Source organism: Electrona antarctica, assembly GCF_951216825.1.
Source record: "Electrona antarctica genome assembly, chromosome: 13".
NCBI lineage: Eukaryota > Metazoa > Chordata > Actinopteri > Myctophiformes > Myctophidae > Electrona > Electrona antarctica.
In genome coordinates this window covers 31,347,320-31,371,997 of record NC_136794.1, presented here as the reverse complement: position 1 = coordinate 31,371,997, position 24,678 = coordinate 31,347,320, and the positions used below count along the sequence as shown (strand labels likewise).

Here is a 24,678-nt window from a genome sequence, read left to right as displayed (position 1 = left end):
TAGCCACTGCATGAGGCTGATATTGGTCAGAATGTATTGAGACGATAGCCCCTTCTTGTAGCATCAAAATTTAGAGCCGATCTTATAAAGTACCGGGGGTAATTTGATTAGGTTGAAAACATGACTTAGGGTATTTCCGAAAATGATATGTTTTGCCAAATGTTGACAAAAGTTGTTGAAAAAAAAACAGCAAACATGTTATATTTCAGTAATGCTAGTGTAGTGGTTAGAGCATATGCCTTTTAATGCGGAAGGTTGTATGTTCGAACCCTGCCTGGGGTCGATGTCAGCAAGGGCACAACAGGTTCCTAACGCCAAATAAAATGGGTTCAGATCTGAGCCAAGTCTCCTGAGGAGGCACATCTGAAGCCTGTGCTGGACTGGTTATCCGGACGTAAAAAGAAATCCATCCACCCAGTATTTATGTAGTAAAGAGAGACTTAGATATGCCATCTGAGGTTGTTTGGGTAACCTTTCCGTGCAACAAAAAGTTAAAACTGGTCCCTCTGATGCAGACCACAGAGAAGATAGGGATGATCATGAGACAGCTCCCATCTTTGCAATCTATTTATGAACAAGCTTCTGAAAGGCAGTGGCTCTCAAGGTGGGGCCCGGGCGATACTGGAACTACATTATCCTTGATTTTTTGAAAATACCCAATCTAAATGGTAAATGGTGCATTTATATAGCGCTTTTATCCAAAGCGCTTTACATACCAATGGCAGAGGAAACCATGCAAGGCACCAACCTGCACATCGGGAGCAATTAGGGGTTCAGCATCTTGCTCAAGGACACTTCAACACTAACTCTGGGGGAGCCTGGGATCGAACTGGTTATCTCACGGTTCCCATTTTCTTAACTAATAATACGTAATAAGTCCATGAAATTTAAGAAAGTATTTGATGGGTGTGATGGGGAGCTTGAAATTAAATAATGACTGTTAAGGACTTTATATAATTTGTTGCACAATGCTTCCCCTTCTTGAGATTCTAACTCCCTATTCTGTGGAGTCATCTTAGGTCACCAGGTCATTTAGTGCACAGTTTCTCAACTAGTGGTCCATGGCATAATTACAGGTGGTCTACTGTATGTCTGTCACTGCTAGTGGTTTACACTTCGATCAGGTATGCCAGTATGGAATTACCACTCTCATAGTGATATTATATAGTAAAAAGCTCTGTGAATTGTGTCTGACAACTCATCCAGAACTTCACGTGTTACATACAATTGGCCTCCCGACAGAGTCTATGGACATATCACTGAGCTGATCCTCTTTTTTGAGTGGTGCAACCACTCCCTTACGGAGCTATGTGTGTGGGTGGCTGGGTGGCTGGCTGGGTCTGAGCACGAAAACAGCATGGTTGTTTTTACACACACACAAACACACACGCACATAATAACTGTATATATGATGATTTCGGGTGTGCCAGTACAGTACAGTGACAGTACAGTACAGTAGAGAGTACAGTAGAGGGACCCCCACACGGTAACTCTGTCATTTCTCAACAGTTTCGGACACAGGGTGGCACACCAGAACCGGCCCGGCCCCCTGGGCGCGTTCCTGGGGGTCTGGATGTTCTGGGGACGCCCCGGGGACCCCCACATGGTAACTGTCATTTCTCTACCGTTTCTCTACCGACGTTTCTCAAAAGACACTGATAATGCTGATAATGTATTGAATTCCCGTTCCATACACAGTTTCTACATAATACAACTAAATAAAATGGAGGGGGAAAAATACTTTCCTACATAACTGAATGCAGGGTCAGGGAAGGGAGCACATGCAATACCTTCACGGACCACCAGTGGTCCACGGACCACCAGTTGAAAACCCCTGCCTTAATGAACCACTGTTATAATCTATAATATAGCTGCATGTACTGTATGTCCATTGTCCTACAGTACATACTACCGGTCCATTGTCCTACATACTACTGGTCCTGTACTGTATGTCCATTGTCCTACAGTACATACTACCGGTCCATTGTCCTACATACTACTGGTCCTGTACTGTATGTCCATTGTCCTACATACTACTGGTCCTGTACTGTATGTCCATTGTCCTACATACTACCGGTCCTGTACTGTACTGTATGTCCATTGTCCTACATACTACCGGTCCTGTACTGTACTGTATGTCCATTGTCCTACATACTACTGGTCCTGTACTGTATGTCCATTGTCCTACATACTACCGGTCCTGTACTGTACTGTATGTCCATTGTCCTACATACTACCGGTCCTGTACTGTATGTCCATTGTCCTACATACTACTGGTCCTGTACTGTATGTCCATTGTCCTACATAACACCGGTCCTGTACTGTATGTCCATTGTCCTACATACTACCGGTCCTGCAGTCCTGGAAATAAAATGGTTCTGGTTTCTTTTTCTTTTCACAGTAGAGGGAATACTTGTTTTAGTGGCTTGATCGTCCTGGGTGAATAGCAATAGTTCTAAGCAGTGAAAACCTGTGTAGCGTAAATCGATATTGTTGCGGTCAGGCAGAAACCTTGTATGTCCATATTTAAAAATAATAAAATCTAGTTTTAATGTATAAAAACCATTAAGGGAATACCCTACTACGCAAAATAAAAGTAGCAAAGGTCACAAACGTGACACATTGCACGACACATTGTGAGGGTGAGTGAAAGTGGAAAAGTGTGCCTGTGGGTTTTATAAATATTGAACCAATTAATTATTAAAGAGAGCTAGTGAGTGTGACTAAATAATAACTACATTGGATCCGTTGAAACACATGGTTTTGGATATAGAGGTCTCTGCCCGACAGCAAAGATATACTGTATAGCCTACACTTGGTGTGGTATTTGCTCTCTGGGCAGGCGGCCAAGGCAGTGTGACCTACTGACCTCCTTCATGGACGATGAGCAGCTTTCCGTCCTTCTTCAGAAGGCTGTGGAAGAACTTGATGGTGCCAGCATAGTCATCCACGTAATACAACATCTGTTCAGCACATAGCCGTGGGCATATTTAAAATCTGTGTGTGTGTGTGTGTGTGTGTGTGTGTGTGTGTGTGTGTGTGTGTGTGTACGACGTGCGCTATATACCATGGGTTCTCAAAGTGAGGTGCAGGGGGTATCCAGAGGGTCCCCAGCAAAATGTGTTATAGCGTCACAATCATTTTTAGCCATATTTTGTACTAGTTAGGATAAATAAAAATAGCAAGATCTACAAGCTCATAGCTATGAACTGTGTGTGTGTGTGTGTGTGTGCGTGCGTGCGTGCGTGCGTGCGTGCGTGCGTGCATGCGTGCGTGCGTGCGTGCGTGCGAATGCAAGAATGTATATAAATATTTATGAGTAAATCTGTAACATAATTAGCACAATATTAACTATCTACAAATCACACTAACACTATACCTGAACCATGTGTATGAGATCAAATTGTTTGGTTTCACCGTCATCTTGGACTTTCTTCTGGTATTCTGCACATGACATGGTGTGCCATGCAAACGGCATCTTCTGCAGCTGGGGCATAGTTGCCAGCAATGCTGCGAAGACAATTTACAATTTAGGCATTTAGCTGAAGAAGAAGGACATATACCATCTGATCACTAACAGATTAGTTTAAAACAATAATACATTTATTGTCTCCACCAGGCCGAAGGCATGGGGAGAGAGTATGTTTTGCACTCCGTCTGTGTGTCCGTCCGTCTGTGAACAGCTAATCTCCAGCACCGTTAACCCGGTCGATGTAAAAGTTTGCACACACACTCCCTGGATGCCAACGATGAACCTCTGCCCCTGAACCTGTGCCCCTGAAAATTTCCAGAACGGCCTGTTATAGCGCCACCAGGAGGCCGACTTTTGAAATTATATTACTCCTCCAGATTCTGTCCAAAAATACCGCAAATCGTTACACACTATCTCTATAGTCATGTGTTCAAGATGGATCTTTCCGATATTTCATATTCCATCCTAATTGGCTAACATTGGCTTTCAAAGTATGCAGGATTGGCCCTTTTGAAACAAAAAGCCTCAAATCATGAACGCAGCGTGCAATTTACGTGAAATCTTTCACAGACTTTCCTACTAGGCTTAGGAATATATCCCAGCCTTTTCACATTCGCCTATTATAGCGCCACCAGGAGGCCAGAACCTGACCTGGCACTGGTGGAGACCTGTGCCCCGAGGGGCACTTTTTCTAGTTTACCATCAATCTGTTCATCCTAGTAAACGTTATCTTGAAATATTCATATATTAAACTTAGAATAATATCTCAAATGTATACAGTGCTTTTCTGAGTAGCCAAAGACACTTTACAAGTTGGAGCCTCTACAGCGGTGCCTATTGGGCACTGGCCTACTTGGAACGATGCAAGTTGGAAATGCATGCCCCACCCAGATATTATGTCCCTTTTATGCCCATATATGGAGTTCGTCAGGCATGCGTATATGTAGATGTCAGAATGATGTCAGAACAGGCCAGCTCCCTATATGGACCATGGGCAGGGGCCATGTCCAGAGCCCGGGAAGAGGTATTTTTGGGGCGGTTCTGAAAAACCGTGGGTCCGACCGACTCGACACCGGCCACTGCACCCCCTGTGGTGTGTGGAATTTGAAGTTGGTAGGGCGAACGGTTAGGTGGATTACACAGAGACAGACGTACAGAGACTTTTACTGCATTTATAGATATGACATTATGACAGAATGACATGAACTATATTATATTATATATTGTTAGATTAGATATGCTATGCTACTAACTAACCCTAAGCCCAAGAAATAGACGGTCTACAAGCTCACAACGCGGTGCAACGCGACACGTTGTGAGCCGGCTATTTTCTGGCAAAGAGATTTGGCGTAGATTCTACCTAGAGCGTACCTAGTAGTACAGAGTGAAACTCAGGGCCGCTTCACTAAGTGGTTACGTGACAAAATGTTTCAATGAGTCCATGTACGCTGCTTTGAAATGGGAGTGCTGTGCCGTACCTTTGAACTGCTCTGTGAGTTCAGTGCTGGGTTCCACTACATCGACAGCAATGGGCACATCAGGGAACGAGGAGTGCAGAACAGACAGCACATGGGTGTCGATCTCCCCTATAATGATAAATGAATGAGAAAAGCATTAACGATGCGGGTCAGTGGCTGGCAGACCAGCAGAGCACATTGAGAACTGCTGCTTTGTACTCCTCCAGCCATCTGTTCTGTCACTCATTTAAAATGTACAGCAATTCAGTTCCATTCAACAGCTTTGTCAACGGTGGAGGCTGCAAGGGGGCACAGTACAGTGTGTGTGTGTGTGTGTGTGTGTGTGTGTGTGTGTGTGTGTGTGTGTGTGTGTGTGTGTGTGTGTATGTATGTATTTGGTTAAAATGGGTAAGGTTTAAAAAAAAGGCAAAAGCATGCTCTATTGCACTGGCCTAAAAGTGGGTCCTTAAAAACTGCTTCAACTTCTGAGGTTTGTATTTGGTTCATTAGCCACCAGATGGCATACCTGGTAAAGGCCAAGCGTATGTACTGTATGTATGTATGTATGTATGTATGTATGTATGTATGTATGTATGTATGTATGTATGTATGTATGTATGTATGTATGTAGTTATAGCAGTGACTGACTGAGACATCGAGCGCGCGTCCGCAACTGTCTGTGGCCCCCATCAAGTGACCTTTTGACCAATGCGGCCCTCACCCGACAGGCCTGGTCTAGACTCTATAGTTATTATTAAGTGGTTAAACTGATTTTGATGCTATATTAACTCATTTTCCTGGGGACCCCGCGGAAACCTTCCAAGGCCCCCCAGTTGGGGTGCCTTGAACCACTGCCCTGCGCCACCAAAGCACCCGACTCAAATATTCATAATACTACTATTCATTCACCTCAAGTACCTTTACTGCAATTCCCCCGGCGGCGATCAATAAAGGTTTATCTGATCTCCAGTACACTCAATCCTATAAGCTCTTGCTAGGTTTGAGGACATTCATTTCACAATAATTGTGAAATATAAGAGATAAGAGAATGGACACATTCTCTCACACACACACGTAGCAAATATACACACTTGTCTTTAACATGAACACACGCACCCCGCGCGCACGCACGCGCACACACGCACACACACACACACACGCACGCACGCACGCGCACGCATGCGCACGCGCGCACGCACACGCACACGCACCTCTTGAAAGCCTGTCTACACAATTGAGTCCATGAGAAACAAAATAAGAATCGTCCGTGAATACGGCTACTACAAAGTACTGCAGATAAACAGTTCAATATCGTTGCTGTCGGGACAGAAACCTCTTATCTCCATACTCTACCAAGCTTTAAACGTGGAGCGAAGCAACACGATTTGATGCTACTTTTGATGCTGCCTGTTAAAAGTAACAGGCAGTTTTGCACATCCACCCGACAGAGATGATAACACTACGTACCTGCACCACTCCCAACACCAAGAACATGCAGGTGGGATTTACCAGCTCCAATCCTGTTTTGTAGTAATGAGAAATGTAATATTCATTAGGCAAATTCAGCCGAGGAAACACTGTGTGCCATTAGTTGGGGAAATGGGGTGATTACCATATTTATTGCATTTGGAAGCAAGTGGCTTGGTAATAAAAGTGTTTATGAAATCATATTGCGTCCATTAACATGCCGTAGTTATTGAATGAGAACTGTGCTCACGCTTGAAGCAGAGGATTACGTACATGAAACAGGACATCTGTAATCTGATCACAAAATGACAAAAACTCATTTGGGAAGCGTGATTTAAAGTGAGGTTGTTGTGTGACATGCATTTCAGTTATCCACATCAGTGGTTAACCTTTTCAGTCCCCCAAAAAAGGATCATATTGGAACTGGGGACCGTCCACCCTGACAAGCACTTCCACAGATAAATGCTGTGAAAATAGACAATCTAAAATTCCGAGCGTGTAGATCAGCTTTTTTTTGCCTATTTCATATATTATTTGACAACAAGTTGAACACCATCCAGTTTGCTTTGCCCAGCCCCGCTATAGGTGGAGAGAGAGAGAGAGACACACACACAGAGAGAGAGACACACAGAGAGAGAGAGACAGACAGACAGACAGACAGACAGACAGACAGACAGACAGACAGACAGACAGACAGACAGACAGACAGACAGACAGACAGACAGACAGACAGACAGACAGACAGACAGACAGACAGACAGACAGACAGACATTTACTGTATATTTTAACTATACTATTCTGTTTTAAAATACTATTGTGGTGCTCACTGCTCACATTAATAAACATGACATAATGCAACACCCAGGCATTATGTCCTGCATGCGTTACCTTTCAAACTCTTCTCCAGTCAGGACGTAGTCCAAACACTGCAGGATGGCCTTGTGTTCCTGCGATAATTTCACATATAACTGGAAGCCCTGTGCATAACGGCCCCCATAGCCAGCCTGCTTCTCCTCTGTGGCCATTATTACAGATACCTGCAACCCATCATTAAACACATCAACTCCGGTGTCCCTACTTTATGCATGTCAATAGTGCTTAAAAGTTTCAAAATATCCACATTGTCCTTTTGGTATTATTCTACAACTTGTTGTGAGCTTGTGCATCGGTTCATTTCAAATAGCAGTATCTTTTTTACAAGTATAAAAGAGTGTAGCCACTTTGCTTTTGCAGAAAATATCAGATAGACAAGCTTTACAAAGCTGCCTGTGACTCGAAGCGCTTGGCTAGCTTGGACTTTTTTGTCTATGGTTGTCATGGCAATCAGTATGTCCGAATTCATCCATGGCTCCGAGCGGGTTTTGACCCTGATGGTTCTCAAAGGAGCCATGTTGTTTAATTAGTACTGATGTAAATTTGGTTTTGAAGCCAAGGCATGCTTCTTCGACTAGTGTGCTCCTGAGCTCATCGGACCAATCGAGATTCTCCAGTTCAAGGTTAAAGGCCTCGCTAGAGTAGGTTTTGAGGTCCCTAGATATGACTGTTTTGTGACAGCCAGACTTTAGTTTTAGTTTTTTGCGTGTACAGAAAATCATAAAATTATCGCTAAGCCTGCATACAATAACACCTGTCTTGGAGATTCTGGATTTGTCCGAGGTCAGAATGAGATCAATGACAGTTTGAGTAGAATCACACACTCTTGTGGGTTGGGTAATTAGACTGACACTATGCAGATCACAGAACCTACTGAATGACTTGAACACAGGTGCTTCCTTACGTTGCATGTCTGTATTATAGTCGCCAATCAGGATTTTCTCTACATGTTCCTCCCCAGCTAAGCACCCCTCAACAATATCATAGAACCCATGCTGGTCAGGCGGTCTATAGACGGTTCCAACTAATACTGATTTAGCATTTTTGAAAATTAATTAAACCCACACAGTTTCAATTTCATCATGCTGCAAGTCAGTATGAGTAATGTATTCAGTATCTTGGTGAATATACATGCACATAGAAACAAACACGGTGGTGGTTTCTATCTGAATGAGTAATTTTCTATTTCAATCTCTCACTCTGAGTACACAAGTACACAAATGGAACCAAATGCACCTTTATAGGTCAATTTGGTTTCACTTGGACACTCTCACAGTTACATGGGGGTCCATTCATTATTATTCTTAATTGAGAATCAATGTCATAGAACATGCAAATAAGAAGTATTAAAAGTATTTACCTTGACTGTGTGGAGGGAGAAGGCAAAGCAGACTGTGTTTTGAGTTACAGAGCATCTGTTATTATCCAGTCCCACCCAGACCGGGCTTTGTGCCAATACAGATTGCACAACGGCGGCGGTGGCTCAGGGGTAGAGTGCCTGGATGGCAACCGCAAGGTTGCCAGTTCGAACCCGGGCTCCCCCAGAGTTACTGTCGAAGTGTCCTTGAGCAAGACACTGAACCCCTAATTGCTCCCGATGTGCTAGTTGGTGCCTTGCATGGTTTCCGCTGCCATCGGTGTATGAAATGCACAATCTATGTAAAGCGCCTTGGATAAAGGCGCTATATAAATGCACCATTTACCATTTACAACAGTGCTGTGAGGCAGAACCCCCTCATCTCTATATTTCAACTTTGTATGGGTCCCAGAAAATTAACAGCCCGCCTACTTTGTCATATACTATGTCACACAAAAGTTGCAAAAATAACTATTAGCTTGTGACTTAAAAATAACTAGAAAACCTGACCAGGGCAGGTCAGGTTGTGGCCTCCTGGTGGCGCTATAATAGGCCAATGTGAAAAGGGTGCCATTTCTTCATACGCCTTTGATGGCAATTGGATGATTTGAGGCATTTTGTTCCAAAAATGTGTTTTGCAAAAATCAACCTGTTGGTGGCGCTATAACAGGCCAATGTGAAAAGGGTGGGATATATTCCTCAGCCTAGTAAGAACATGTGTGAAAGATTTCACTTAAATTGCACGCTGCGTTCATGATTTGAGGCTTTTGTTCAAAACGGGGCAATCTTGCAAACTGTGAAAGCCAATTATAGCCAATTAGGATGGAATATGAAATATCGGACAGATCCGACTTGCGCACATGACCATAGAGATACTGTGTAACGATTTGTGAGATTTTGGGACAGAATCTGGAGGAGTAATATCAAAAAATAAGTCTTACAAAAGTCGGCCTCCTGGTGGCGCTATAAAAGGCAGATGCGGAAAATGCAGGTCAAAGGTTTGTCCTTGGCCTCTAGGGAGTGTGCATGCAACGTTTCACGCAGATCGGTGCAGTTTTAGGTAAAACATGTGAAAAGCTGCCTCATGGTGGCGCTATAACAGGCCGTTCTGGAAAATGTGGGGCAGAGGTTCATCGTTGGCATCCAGGGAGTGTGTGTGCAAAGTTTGGCATCGACCGGGTTAACGGTGCCGGAGATTAGCTGGTAACAGACGGACGGAAGGACGGACACACACACGGACACACACACACACGGACGGAGTGCAAAACATACTCTCTCCCCATGGCAGCGGTGGCCGAACGGATTGCGGAGCGGTCTTGATACCGGAAGGTCGCCAGTTCGAATCAGCGGTCCGACACGTTAAAATTACCACCGCTGAAGTGCCCTTGAGCAAGGCATTGAACCGCTACCATGAAATGTTCTATGAGCAGGGCCTGGCTGGAAACAAGTTCTTGAGCTTAGCCCAGATACCCTGGGTAAATATAGTAACTTTGCTTTTGCCTTCGGCCTGGTGGAGACAATAACTTCACTGGATCCATTGGAACACTATTTTGCCATTTCCTGAAAGTGAATGGGTTTTGGACATACACGGTTTCCACCCGACCCGACAGCAACATATGCTTTGTCAATAAGACCGCAGTCTGGGACACCATTTGTGTGTGTGTAGAAAACAATAACTCTGCTGGTCTCATCCCCTTTCTTAGTCCACTTCCTCACGGGTGCTTCTGTGTTTATCCCCAACAACATTATTACGTTTAGGGCAGTGGTGCTGACAGTCTTGAGAGATTAATAAGACTGTAACAAAACGTCCTCTCATGATCATGAAACACGCTATGAGCTTGTAGATCTGCTATTTAAAAAGAAATCACACTCGTGTGAAGTGGGGTGCCTTATTTTTGCTTTCCCTGGAATAAAATATTTTAGATTGGGGTCGGCAGCCAAATACATGCATTTTTGGGATCCTTGACATGAAGAAATGTTGAGCACCACAGATAACAAAATATGTTTTCCAGAAAACTGATAGGATTTAGAAGGCATTTGTAGAATCGGCCTCACTAACTGCATTTTGTACCTTTGGCTGGTATTAACACTTTAACCCAGTTTTAAAAAATATGGAAATATGAGGTTTTTTGCCCGACAGCAAAGGGGAAAAAAAAGTACACAGTGGTTGTGTACTTAGGCATACTCATTCACTTGTAAGCTTACTCATTTGCCAGATACAATTACCTTAGCGTCGCTATTTTGGAGAATAAAAATAAAAACAATTTATAGATAGATAGATAGATAGATAGATAGATAGATAGATAGATAGATAATCTACAAGCTCTCAACACGATCCGTTGTGTGCTTGTAGACAACAGTAAATGTGATATTTTCAGTGACAGTGTAGTGGGGACATACAAAAGGGGGGAACCCGGTCAACGAGAACTAATTATATCGTCTCTGTCGGGTGGACAAAATGGCTACATTTCAGAATTCAAATACATTTTTTGCAAAAGCAGCAGATCTGCAAGCACGAAAACACAAAAAGTTAGAATATGGAGATAAGAGGTTTCTGCCCGACAACAGCTACAGTATATCAAGTCTATTTCTATTAGACCTCAAAGAAGTTATGTTTTTATGGCCATTTTTTATAATTATAAAAAGGGCATTTTATTCTCTAATTCTTCGAATAATAATAATAAAAAAAGAAAAGCATCAAGCATCCCTGAAATTAAAAAGGCTGAGAATCAATGAAGTAAACTATACTGGAACCCCAATCTACAAGAACGAGTTAAAAGCAGATCTAAAAGCTTGTAGATTAATTTGGCTATTTTCACTAGTTTGGGTTCCGGAGGGCAAAAAGCTTGGGAAACTGACTGAGCTGAGCCACGCACCACCGCATGGTGAGGCAGCGGTGGCCCGGCACGTTAAAATTACCACCGCTGAAGTGCCCTTGAGCAAGGCATTGAACCACTACCATGAAATGTTCTATGAGCAGGGCCTGGCTGTAAACAAGTATCTGATGCTTAGTCCAGTTACCCTGGGTAAATATAGTAACTTTGCTTTGCTTTTGCTTTGACCTCATGTTATTGTCTATACCCCATGCAGAAACATGCCGTGTTAAACAAGGACAGTAACATTCCAAAGTCCTTATCACGTGGTTTAGGTAGTCAGTAACCAGAGGAACAGCCCTTACAAGGCTGATGCCTGTCTGGCATACACTACGGTCAAGGGTCAAGGAACCTCGAACTACAATGTAGATTATTGATTATTGGTTTGTTTTCTTTCTTCTTTTTTCCCCCCGTAAATTAACACCCTATAGCCTATAGCTACTTGATAGTGTCACACAAAAGCATCAAGCGAGCTTGTGGATCTGCTACTTTTGAATGTGAATCCTGAAAAGTAACAGTACAAAATCGTCAATAAAGTAAGTACAATCAATACATCAAAAAGGTTTTTGTGCTTTGAAGCATTCCTGGCAGAAATGCTGTTCAACACAGTTTATACAGTTGCACAAAACTGCATTGTAATTTGTAACAGTATTAATTAGAACAGATACCTTACTTTATCCACATGAAACCTGGTGTGTGTGTGTGGTGTGGTGTGTGTGTGTGTGTGTGTGTGTGTGTGTGTGTGTGTGTGTGTGTGTGGGGCAGACGGTATTCTAAATGAAATGATAAAATTCACCGACCTCAAATTCCAACTGGCCATACTAAAACTCCTAAATATCGTGCTCAGCTCTGGGATCTTCCCCAGCGCATGGAACCAAGGGCTGATAACGCCACTCCACAAAAGTGGAGACAAATATGACCCAAATAACTACCGCGGGATCTGTGTAAACAGCAACCTCGGAAAGATCCTCTGCATGATCCTCAACCACAGAATTTTAAACTTCCTCACAGAAAGCAATGTCCTGAGCAAATCACAAATTGGCTTTCTACCAAAATATCGCACAACAGACCACATTTACACTCTAAACACCCTAATTGACAACCAAATAAACAAAAACAAAAGCAAATTATTCTCATGCTTTGTCGACTTCAAAAAAGCATTCGATTCAATTTGGCATGAGGGTCTGATGTACAAACTATTGGAAAGTGGCATTGGGGGGAAAACCTATGACATCATAAAATCAATGTACACTAACAACAAATGCGCAGTTAAAATAGGCGAAAAGCACACAGACTTTTTCCCCCAAAGCCGAGGAGTTAGACAGGGATGCAGCCTGAGTCCAACACTCTTCAACATATATATCAACGAATTAGCAAAAACGTTAGAACAGTCTACAGCTCCAGGCATCCCCTTGGCAAACACAGAAATCAAATGCTTACTTTTCGCAGATGACCTGCTGCTGCTGTCTCCAACCAAGGAAGGACTACAGCAGCAACTTGATCTCCTACACAAATTCTCCCAGACATGGGCCATGACAGTGAACCTAACTAAGACTAAAATCATGATATTTCAAAAAAGATCCAGCCACCAAAACCATCAATTTTTCCTAAATACAATCCCACTAGAACAAACAAAAAACTATACCTACCTTGGCCTAAACATCAGCAGCACAGGGAACTACAACCAAGCTGTAAAGGACCTGAGAGACAAGGCAAGAAGGGCATTCTATGCTATCAAAAGAAACATCAAAATAGACATCCCAATAAAAACCTGGCTTAAAATACTGGACTCTGTGATAGAACCAATTTCCCTCTATGGTTGTGAGATCTGGGGACCATTAGCAAACCATGACCTTGAAAAATGGGATAAACACCAAACCGAGACCCTACACACAGAATTCTGCAAATCCATTCTCCGTACCCAGCGAAAAACACCAAATAATGCATGCAGGGCAGAATTAGGACGATACCCACTCATAATCAAAATAAAAAAGAGAGCACTTAAGTTCTACAACCACCTAAAAGAAAGCGACCTAGATGCACTCCATAAAAAGGCACTCACAGCGAAACTCTAGAGAGATGCCCCCTCAGCCAGCTGGCCCTGGAACTCCGGGCACAAACACAAACAGAGCCACGAGATAGAAAACCCATTGGACTAAACCAAATTATAAAACAGCAAAAGGAAAACTACCTGACACATTGGAAAGAAGCAACACAAAAGCAGAGTAAACTAGAATGCTATCTGGCCCTAAACAGAGAATACGCAGTGGCAGAATACCTGAGCACCGTGACCGACCCAAAACAAAGAAAAATCCTAACTAGGTACAGACTCAGTGAGCACAGTCTTGCGATCGAGAAAGGTCGTCATAGGCAGACCTGTATCCCGAGAGAAGACAGACTATGCACCCACTGCACACAAAATGAAGTGGAAACCGAGCTACACTTCCTAACCATCTGTCCATTGTACCAAGACATCAGAGACGTGTGTGTCTCTGATGTCTTGGTACAACCACACACGGAGATTTTGAAAACATGACCAATGACAAAAAACTCCCATATCTGCTGGGCGAAGTACAACAATGTGCAAACACAGCAGCAAGATTTGTGAGTTGCTGTGATAGGAGAAGGATATCAAACGGAACACAACCACCCTAAAGACTAATCATTGTTTAGATTCCTGCACTATACCTGCATCCAGCGATCTTGGTACAATATAGAAATTGATCTATTGAAGATTCTGACGTTCAAATGTACATATTTTTTGTTTTGATTGTATTGATGTATTGTTGTATTGTGCTTTCTGCTTTGGCAATGTAAACGTATGTTTTCTCATGCCAATAAAGCCCTTTGAATTGAATTGAATTGAATTGTGTGTGTGTGTGTGTGTGTGATGTGAATAATTGACATTGAATGTGTCAATTACTGAGGCTCACCTCAAGGTGGTGCTATAGCTTCACTATAGGCTACTGCACAAACAGTGTTGTGCACATTACAGGACTTCCCTGTATTCACATCTCGAAACAACCATCATAGTACTGTTTTCTCCATTCTTTTTCAGACTTACGTCATATGTGTCTGAGCAAATCGGTATTTTTGTCCGACAAAGATAAAATTTGACAATTAATGGAGAATTAAGTCATATGTAGACGAGCAAATTGGCTATTTTGGTCCTACACAAAGATTAAATTCCCATTAACGATATGACGCAATAGATGATAAGAGCGCCACAAACTTCAAACGGGTTTAAAATGAGTTGAGGGCTGGGGGTGTGAAGTTGGGAGATGTACTGTATGTAATGTTTTACTTATGCTAGCTGCATCTCAAGGGGCCATGTTCCTCTCTCAAAATTCTGACAAATTCTTATGATAATTTACAGTGGTTGCCATGCGTAGGCCTATGTTATGGCATAATTTATAAATCTGCCATGTTGTTTTTACAACATGATATTAAAATCACAATGTTGATAGAGGTACATAAAAAATAAATTATAGGCTAAATGATCTAGAAATAAGATTGAGGCTTTAACCTTTTGCTTTTTATGAAGTTGATGTTAAGCAATGTAGCTACAGTAGCCAATTGATCGATATACTTAGCGATTGATGTTAGCAATGTTACTCTGACTGCACTATAATCTATTCTAGGAGCATCTATTCTACAATCAGATGCTGTACTCGGATACCGTATGCAATAGGCTATGTGCTGAAATGACCTTGCACCCAGTGATTCTTAACTGAACCATGTCTGCCTGCCTGCTTGTCTGTCTGTCTGTCTGTCTGTCCGTCCTTCGCATATCCTATCCCAAGAACTGTTCATCTGAAAAACGGCGGGTGTATTGCTGAGGACCATGGGAATGCTGGGTGGAGTGTGAATTTGATCGGCTGAGTGGTTCTCGACAACCCTGCGAGCAGCACCACCGGGAGCCAAGCAATCGGCCTATTACAATTATTAGCTACTTTGCAGATTTGCATTATTATTACAAAACACACATTAACCTACAGTATATACATTTTGGCTGATCTACAAGATCTACCAGGCGTTTGGCATACAGGCATAGCCCACAAGCCACACCACCCCTGAACCCCACCAGGAACGTTGGCAGGTATGTCCCATGGTCTTACAGCCCCTAAAGCCTGTGCATTAGGCCGGGCCTGCACTGTATTCCTGATCGGAACCACATATTAAGAGGCCAAACTAAACCAGTGGTTCTCAAAGTGGGATCATGGGACCCTCAGGGGTCCGTGAGTTCCTTCAGGGTTCCGTGAGTTCCAGGGGGTCACAAGCAAAAATAAAGAACAGTTTAATTTCACTAATTTTAACTGGCAAGAAGCCCAATGAGAGAATGTATAATTCATAATATGCATGGACTAGTTGTCTTGTCTCCTAACCTTCAGTAGTAGAATGCTAAATCTAATCTAACAAAGAAAATCATATATGGGTCCTGGAACAAAACCTTTTCAAACTGGATTTTGATACCCCATACTGTTTACATGTAATTGGCTTCCAATTTGGTGGGAGGGTCCTATTAATAAAATAAAAATGTAATATCATGAAAACAATTTCACTGTATGTTATAGAAACTCTTACTCCTACCCCACAGCTTCACTGGCCCTGGCCCATGACTACTGCAACGCAAGACCTACACAGGCATGGGTATGGTATAGTTGTCCAAAAAATACAAAAGTAAAAGAGAAAAAAATTTATTATGTATTTTGGAGTGGTTCTAAGAGGGTGGTGATAAAAAGGTCCTGGCCTATACACTCTATCTGCTATTGCTTCTGTCTCTCTATACTCTTCTTGAATAAAGCATAAAATGCCACAAAAACATAAAAGGTGGAAAATCTATCGGATGGGGTGGCTGGTGCTCTTTGTGAGTTTGAATCAGACACCCGTGTCTTGGCATGTCTGCCCTCTCAATGCCCTCAATTTCCTGTATGTCACTAAACTCTCATCTAAAAGAGAGACCAAATACACTTTCTCTGTTGGAGCCAGAGGGCGGGACGGTGAGGAGAGTTGACCGCCTATTGTTACTCCAGGACTTGTCATTGAAGCCCAAAACACATGGCTGGACATCATCTCCCAATGAAATCCAGTCTCAGCCCCTGGATTTGTTGGTTTCCGCCTCCATCCTATCCATATGAAACAGAAGTGTTCTGATGCAGTCATATCCATATGAAACAGAAGTGTTCTGATGCAGTCCTATCCATATGAAACAGACGTGTTCTGATGCAGTCCTATCCATATGAAACAGACGTGTTCTGTTACAGGGTCTCCAGGTGCATCTCGTCAAGGTTTAACCATGTCTCGGAGATTACAATGTCTCCAATAGTGTTTGCATTAAATCTTCTTTAATTGATTGGACATTTGCGATCATTGTGGTCATTCATATTTCCTGATGTTCCTCTGTGGCTCGTCCTTGCAGCTGCCACTGTGGTTGTTGTTGTACCTGCTCCATTGACCGCAGTGCATCTTTGCTGGCCGTCTATGAATACATCTGAAACCAGTGACGTAGAGTCTGTGGGGGCCGGGGGGCCAGGGCCCCCATGAGGAATTGGACCAGGGATCTCGGCCCCCATGAGGAATTGGACCTGAATATATATTCGCCTCGGTTCGTCCCGTTTTTTGCCGCATCAGGTCGCGCCCGTTCGCGCAATTCTCGTCTTGCATTGACTTTGTATGTAATCACGCCGCTCTAACCATCCAAGTCTGACACCTTAACACGTCTGTTTTCCTCCTTGGTGGGGGGTGGACCGCGTTGCGTGTCCTCTTTAACATGCAGATCGGGCATTGAAATGCTAATCTGGGTGCTTAACCTGCCAGGTAGGAAATAGCAGACCTACAAGCTCGTAGCACGGCACTCATGGGCCCCCATGAGGATTATGAAAACTATTCGTCCCTGTCTGAAACCCGTCAACCTAACATCCTATAAGCAACTGTTCTACGGCCATATACAGTATAACCAATGTCGATGCTGAACAACTTTAAAAGTCCAATATAAGCAACAAAATAAAATAAAAAACACAGTCTAAGTTGACTAACCGAGCGGACAAATCTTGTTGGATGATGAGGATACGAATACTCTGATTCTCTCACACGTATCTTCCTCCTTGATCATCTGCTCTACAGAGAGTATATTTAAAGTATTCGTTTTAAAGTTTTTTATTTTTTAACCTTAAAGTCTTCATTGCTCATTATCATCCAATTATCATGATGCTGCCTCTGCCTTTCCATCCATCTATACCAAATTGGAATGAACAGCAGAACCCATCAGTATGTGGGTCTCGATTAAAGCCTGGAGCTTGATTTAATGACTTAAAGGGATTCCTTCCAGACTTATTACCTCATCTCCGCCAAGCTTTTCAGCTAGGGTATGCCGATCCTCGATGTCTTCCAAACAATTGATCTGCCACTCATGTTTAAGACCTGTGAATATCCTCCTAACGGCATCTACTGAGCTAGCATAAATCATCTTACTTTTCAGGGGCGCACCCTCTGGAGCCCAGAAGATGAAGACCAAGTCTTCCTTCTTTGCGGAATCCTTGGTTTCATAGGTGACATCGTACAGTGCATAGCGGCAGTCATCTAAAGGCAGCATCTCCAGAAAGCGCTGGTAGGGGTCCGTGACGGTGGTCCCTACGTCTCCCTGCAGGATCTCTTGGCCTCTGTCAAGGACAATGGTCTCGTTGTCCTCGCTCACGCAGAACATCGTAGCCTTCTTCCTCTTCTTCTTGTCGTCCTCAGTGGCCCCAGCCTTATGAACCTTCATGTCATTGAAGATTTCAATTACTTCATCCGACACCTTGATTCCGGAAGCCATTGCTATCGCTGTAAATTGGTGCTTATGTGTGTGATTGAAAAGTTAAATTAAGTGATGATTATATTATATCCCTATTTATATATAATATTGGACATAGTATTTTGACGATGTCACAGTTGCTATGGTAGCAGTAATCAAACACATGAACGAACATAGGCTATACAGAGACAGACCATAGATCTGTGGACTTCTTCCGCCCAGTAGATTAACTTCTAAATAAAACCTACATTGACTAATATACTCCAAATTTCGAATTTTGAAGTGCCATTACCAGGTCCAGGAAGTAGTTGTGTTAAGCGTTGTTGTAGATCAGGGGTGCCCACACATTTATGACGTGAGATCTACTTTCAAAATGACCAGCTCAACAAGATCTACCCGCTGAAAAAATAAGTGTAAATGAAAGTGAAAATAGTTTAAATATATAATGTACCTGGGGGGGCTTTGGAATAGGGAAAAGATGAGAAATTATGACAGGCAGTTTCTGCTGTCAAAATATGTCCCCCCCCCCGTATTTAACTTAAACGCCCAATGGATTCTCAATGGCAATAGCACAAACTTTGCCATGCTACTAGTCCTACATACTTACACCTAGAAACCCCATTCAAACCTATTTAGGTTAATCTTACGGTGTTTGCCTGAAAAGAAATCTTTGAGAAATTCACAATGGGGCTCAATGGCAGATATTGGCACGTCAAAAAAGCACTTTCACCTAGAAACTCCATTCACACTTTTTATAATTCAGCTTACTGTGGAGACACATGCTGGAACTTTTTACTTTGAAATGATTTGTAGTTTCTGAGTTATTTAACTTAAACGCCCAATGCATTCTCAATGGCAATAGCACAAACTTTGGCATGCTACTAGTCCTACATACTTACACCTAGAAACCCTATTCAAACCTATTTAGGTTCATCTTATGGTGGACATGTTTGCCTGAAATGGAGTTATTTAACTTAAACGCCCAATGCATTCTCAATGGCAATTACACAAACTTTGGCATGCTACTTGTCCTACATACTTACACCTAGAAACCCCATTCAAACATATTTAGGTTCATCTTACAGTGGACATGTTTGCCTGAAAATAAATCTTTGAAATGTTTCATAGTTTTAGAAATATATAGTGCAAGGACACTTCGACACCAACTCTGGGGGAGCCCGGGTTCGAACTGGAACCTTGCAGTTACCATCCAGCCACTCTACCCCCTGACCCACCGCCGCCCTGTTTTGGTTTGGTTTTACTATAGTTTATGACAGAATGGAGAGAGAAAGCTAGTAAATTCATTGACAAAGTACATTTGGAATTTGTCACCCATCCTACACACCATCCTAGATTATGATACCAGTGGGGAAGTGAAAAATGTATTAAAGGTTTTTGACTCAACATCCCTTTCTTATCAAGACATGGCCTTCTCAGGGACTGAAGTGTCGTATGAGATGATGTATGATGATACAATGATAAGATTGCCCCTCACTTCACATGGGTGTGATTTTTGAGGGGCGCTAGCCCCTCCTATAAACAGCTTTTGTCCCCACACGTCTCAAGATCTGCCATTGACAATGAACGGAGAAATCAGGTCAAATGTCCTCTAAATATGATGTAAATTAAACATCAAAACATGAAATGCTGTTGACATTGAAGGGAAAATGTACGTCATATGTAAACGAACAAATCAGCTAACCAATCACAGGCAACATGCATTCTGATTGGCCAGTATTAGATGATGCATGATGATGTACGATGATAAGAGTGCCCCTCACTTCACACGGGTGTGATTTTTAAATACTATGTAGATATTCCGCTTGCTTAATTGTATTGTATTTCAACTTCAACAATTGCCATTCTATTAGCTTTGTGTGTTGTCTAAAGACAACACACAAAGCTAATAGAATGGCAATTGTTGAAGTTGAAATAAAAAATGGTCCAAAAATAAACACTTTAAATGCTTTATAATCAAAAAAACGTTTGTCATGTGAAATGAATGCTGACAAAATAAATAAAAGGAGCGCTCACTAACAACGTATTGGGTCCTGACCCGGCCTACCGTAGCTGGGGAGGACGCTGGGGCATAGTGCAGGTATCGCTGAACCGGTTAGCCATTTAGCTTAGCGGCTGAGCTCACGTTTCAGCAGAGGGCCCAATTGTCCGACAAACGTTAGGTTAGTGTGTACCCTAACCGTTAGGGTACGTCGGAATAATAATAAACACAAAAAAACTAATGGTTGGGTGCACGGGTGTATGTAAAGCACTTTGTAACTTTATTTGGAAAGGTGCTATAAAATTAAATTAATTATCATTATCATCATCATTATCACTGACAACAAATACCTTGTGTGTCTTGATGACAAGTTTGAATTCAACTCCCATCATGTCTTGTAAGTCCCACAAGAAAGAAAGAAAGAAAGAAAGAAAGAACTATGGGGGTGCCTGCTGGCTCAGTGATTTGCTCACAAGGGAGTTGCGAGAAAGCAAGTTTGAAACAGAGTCCCATCTTGAATGTCTCCTCTCTCTCACTGCCCACAGTTTCCTGTTTCCCATCTAATATCTAAAATCTAAATAAAGCATAAAATGATAGTTTAAACAAATAAACAAACAAATAAATCATTGTATGGGGTGCGTGGTGGCTCAGCTAGTTCAAATCCTTTATCGTTTCACCCCGTGGTACTGGACTGAGTCTTCCCTCCATGTCTTTCTTTTTTTGAGTGGTGCAAACCACTCCAATAACCAGCTTTGTCTGTATCTATGTATCTATGTATGTGTGTACCTGTACGTGGCCCCACGTACAGGTGAGCATGGTTGCTATGGTTAGTGTGTGACGTCACTGCACCACTCAGTTCACACGGGTGTGATTCTTTCTATTACAATTACACCTGACTATTGGATTCACATCTCCCATCTTAATCCTGTGTTGCTACACTATCCTTTCAAAATAAAGCATAAAATGCCAAAACGATTAAATAACAAACAAAATAATTAAACAAATAAAAATACTAGACAGACAAATAAAATAAACGTATGAATGAACAAACAAATGAATGAATGATTGGACTGACCATAAAACTCGTCATGTCCCGCATGTCTATGCCAAAAAAAACAAACAAACCCATTTTAGGCTGCTTCAAAATGCTGAAAAATAAAATTAAAAAATAACAATTGGGTGCATCTGTATGCTCTTTGTGAGGGACTGACAGAGCTCTCTGCCATTTGGTTCCACACCCATGATGAGAATAAACTTGTGCTGTTCCTCCTAAATCTTCGGCTCTGAAGGGAGAAACTTCATACATGTGTTTAGTTTTGAAGACTTAATTCTTCTTTCATCAATTGCATTTATTTCGTTTTCCTCGTGTTTTGTTCATATTCGACTTATGAACTGGAAGGACGTGGAATTAGGAGCAGTCACTTTAGCCCTGGAGACCCAAGACGATGTGCCAAAGTGCTACAAATGGTTCTGCTTGTAGCCTGGGCCTGGCAAATTGGAATGAACAGCTGAACCGCTCAGATGTTTGATGTCTGGCACCCCTCGATTGAACCCCGGGGCTAGATTTATCCCCCAATAGGGCAACCTTCCAGAGAGACTACCTCGGCACCGCCAAGCTTTTCAGCAAGGCTGCGCCGATCTTTGATGTCTTCCAAACCGTTAACCTGCCACTTATGCTTGAGACCTGAGAATTCCTTCTTAATGGCATCTAATGAGCTGGCATAAATGGTCTTACATGACGGTGACGCACTATCTGGTGCCCAGAAGAGGAAGACTAGCTCTTCCTTGGTTGTCTCCTTGGTCTCGTAGGTGGCATCATACAGAGCGTAGCGGCATTCATCTGCAGGTAGCATGTCTACAAAGTGCTGGTAGGGATCCTGGACGGTGGTTCCTATGTCTCCCAACAGCATCTCATTTCCATCCTCAAGGACAATCTTCCTCTTGTCCTTGCTCATGCAGAACATCACAGCTTTCTTTCTCTTATTCTTGTCCTCGGCAGAATGAGCCTTACGGATTTTCATGTTGTTGAACACAACACGTACCTCATCTGCCACTTTGATTCCGGATGCCATGGTTATTAACAATTACTGCCGGTTACTGAATGAGGCTGTTATGTGTTATGCGTTTATTTATATACATGTCACCATGTCATGGTTGCTATGGTAGCAGAGGTCAAATGTATAAGACATTCATGGAAATTATGAAATGGAAAATATATGTTCATACTTTTAGATACACTATTTTTGAGTATGTCAAAGGTCCCTAGAAGTTGAATTTCAATCACTTCCTCAAACGCAAACATCCTGCGTGATGACATAGGCAAGCCCTTACGGATATAATGAATCATGATTTCATTCACGTTTGAGTCCCATATGTCATGCTCCTCCACCTGCACCTGATTTAAATTTTGAGCCACTCTTGGGCTGCTGCGTTCTTTATCCAATTTGGGCTAAATTCCTGACAACAAACTGTCAGTTGAAACTAAAGCATGGCATCAAAGGTGATCAAAAGTGCTCCCAGTACTCTTTCCGTGGACCACCAGTGGTACTTGAGGGGGTTACAGGGAAATGGAGAGTTGGTATAACCAAATGGACCCATAGATCTTGACTCTTGAGAGCGTAAAATGAAACCAAATGGACCCATTTGGTTAAATTTCACGCTCTCAAGAGTTACATTTTTGTTAAACATCTGCATTAATTTACAAGAAGTCTACACAAACAGAGAATGTAGAAGAATTGGTATTTTGAGAAATGTTTGCCTGTTTGCATTGAATTGTGGACTAACTCTAATGTAACAATAACAAAAAATTAGGATAAATGTCATCAAATGGTGGTCTGTGGCCCAAATTATGCAGAATAGATAATGGGCCTTGATATGAAAAAGGTTGAAAACCAAACAATTAATTGTGTTGGGTTTTCTGGCCATTTGTTCAACATTACATATCCCCAAATTAGATAAAAGTCCATATTTGGGTGAAATTTCACACTAAAAATTTACAGACAATAATTTAGTAATGTATGATGCTGAGGTCAACATGACCAGCGGATGCTCACAAATTATATTTTATTATTTAGCAACAAAGTCGGGGGAAGGTTGAAAGTCAAAAAAATATTTTTTTGTTAGTCAGTGCTGCACTGACCATACTCCTGACCAGACTCGTGAGGGCCCAAGTTTGAATCTGACTCTCTATGCCTTCAGATTCTCTCATTCTCTCTGGATGAGGTGCCTAACTCTAAACTAGTTCCTCTCACTGCACTCGTTACACTCTCTATATAAAGTGTGAAATACCAATAATAAAGTAAAAGTAAAAAAAAATGAACTATTGGTCTGGTAGTGGATCAGTCATTTCTTGCACTGACTGTCAAATCTCAACAGGGCCGGATTATCCCTTGTGCCCTGGGCTATACGACCAGGCTCGTTGCTCATTGCACATGTTTACGTGGGCCAGGTGATTGGTGCCCCCTGTCCGAGCTTGGTGCCCTGCAGATAGGGCTGCAGCCTCTAAATCCTGTGCATTAAGCCAGGCCTGCATTTCACATGTCTTCCATCACACTGCCTTCGGTTTCTTTCCTGTCTCACCACGATCTCCTATCTAAAGTACAATGCCAAAGAAATATAAACAAAAATCACACTCGTGTGAAGTGAGCGGTGCCTTTCATCACAATGACGACATCTGATGATGCCAACAACATGATGTCACGGACAATAGGATGTCACGGACATTCCATGCTCAGACGGACATTTCTGGGTTCAAACGGATGGACATACTGTACACACAAAGCTGTACATAGGAGCGGCTGCACTGCACAACAAAAAACAGAGCATACTCTCTCTTTGAAGGTTTTCTTTTTCTCAACAATTTTTTTAAAGGAACAAAAACACGACTTTAACACATGAAGCATACAATTTGTATATCAATGTTTTGTTTTGTTCAATACATACTCAACACATCACATCAGAAATATTACATATTATACCACAGGTCGTTTCGAGGAAGCAATCTGATTGGTTGAAACAGCCTTCTAGCCGTGGGTTAAACCAGCACCATTCACCACCTAATCAAAACAAAGAATTCAGCTGCTCTGTTCTCCCAGAGCGCTAGCAAACTCGGTGGCTAGGCTAGCTAGTTTCTTGGGACATTTGTGGTCGTAGTGACTACATCTGTCATTAAAAAAATATATTCTTTCAGCGATTTTCTTAGTTTTAAGGGTAACTGTTGTATAATTGCAATATTACACTCGAGGGTGTGGGTTAACGTGATTATTGCCACTTCAGTGATGCTTGCGGAACTCGACTTCGTCTCGTTCCTCACCGCATCCCTGTCGTGGCAATAATCACGTTAACCCACACCCTCTCGTGTAATATTGCTTAATTAAACACATCCAG

The 24,678-nt window shown here is 42.3% G+C and overlaps 3 protein-coding genes across 4 annotated transcripts in view; all 3 read right to left on the bottom strand.

Moving 5' to 3' along the window:
* LOC306935667 (histamine N-methyltransferase-like) overlaps positions 1-24,678 on the bottom strand; it is a 36,961-nt gene that overhangs the window by 649 nt on the left and 11,634 nt on the right. The window contains exons 1-6 of one of the 2 annotated variants that reach the window (XM_079518807.1): positions 8,631-8,705; positions 7,286-7,434; positions 6,397-6,449; positions 4,951-5,058; positions 3,380-3,510; positions 2,870-2,963 (exon numbers count right to left, since the gene is read on the bottom strand). In XM_079518807.1, coding sequence (XP_079374933.1) covers positions 2,870-2,963; positions 3,380-3,510; positions 4,951-5,058; positions 6,397-6,449; positions 7,286-7,422 — 523 coding nt within the window. In that variant the 5' untranslated portion in view covers positions 7,423-7,434; positions 8,631-8,705. Of the gene's footprint in view, positions 1-2,869; positions 2,964-3,379; positions 3,511-4,950; positions 5,059-6,396; positions 6,450-7,285; positions 7,435-8,630; positions 8,706-24,678 lie in introns of those variants that run through there. The other variant, XM_079518806.1, reaches the window with a different exon arrangement.
* On the bottom strand, positions 17,802-18,314 carry LOC306935544 (cofilin-2-like; the record flags this gene model as incomplete). The annotated part of the gene is made up of 1 exon (XM_079518645.1): positions 17,802-18,314. The coding sequence occupies one exon, from the start codon at positions 18,312-18,314 to the stop codon at positions 17,802-17,804; it is 513 nt and encodes a 170-aa protein (XP_079374771.1).
* Positions 21,858-22,364, bottom strand: LOC306935543 (cofilin-2-like; the record flags this gene model as incomplete). The annotated part of the gene is made up of 1 exon (XM_079518644.1): positions 21,858-22,364. One exon carries the CDS (start codon positions 22,362-22,364, stop codon positions 21,858-21,860), a length of 507 nt encoding a protein of 168 aa, XP_079374770.1.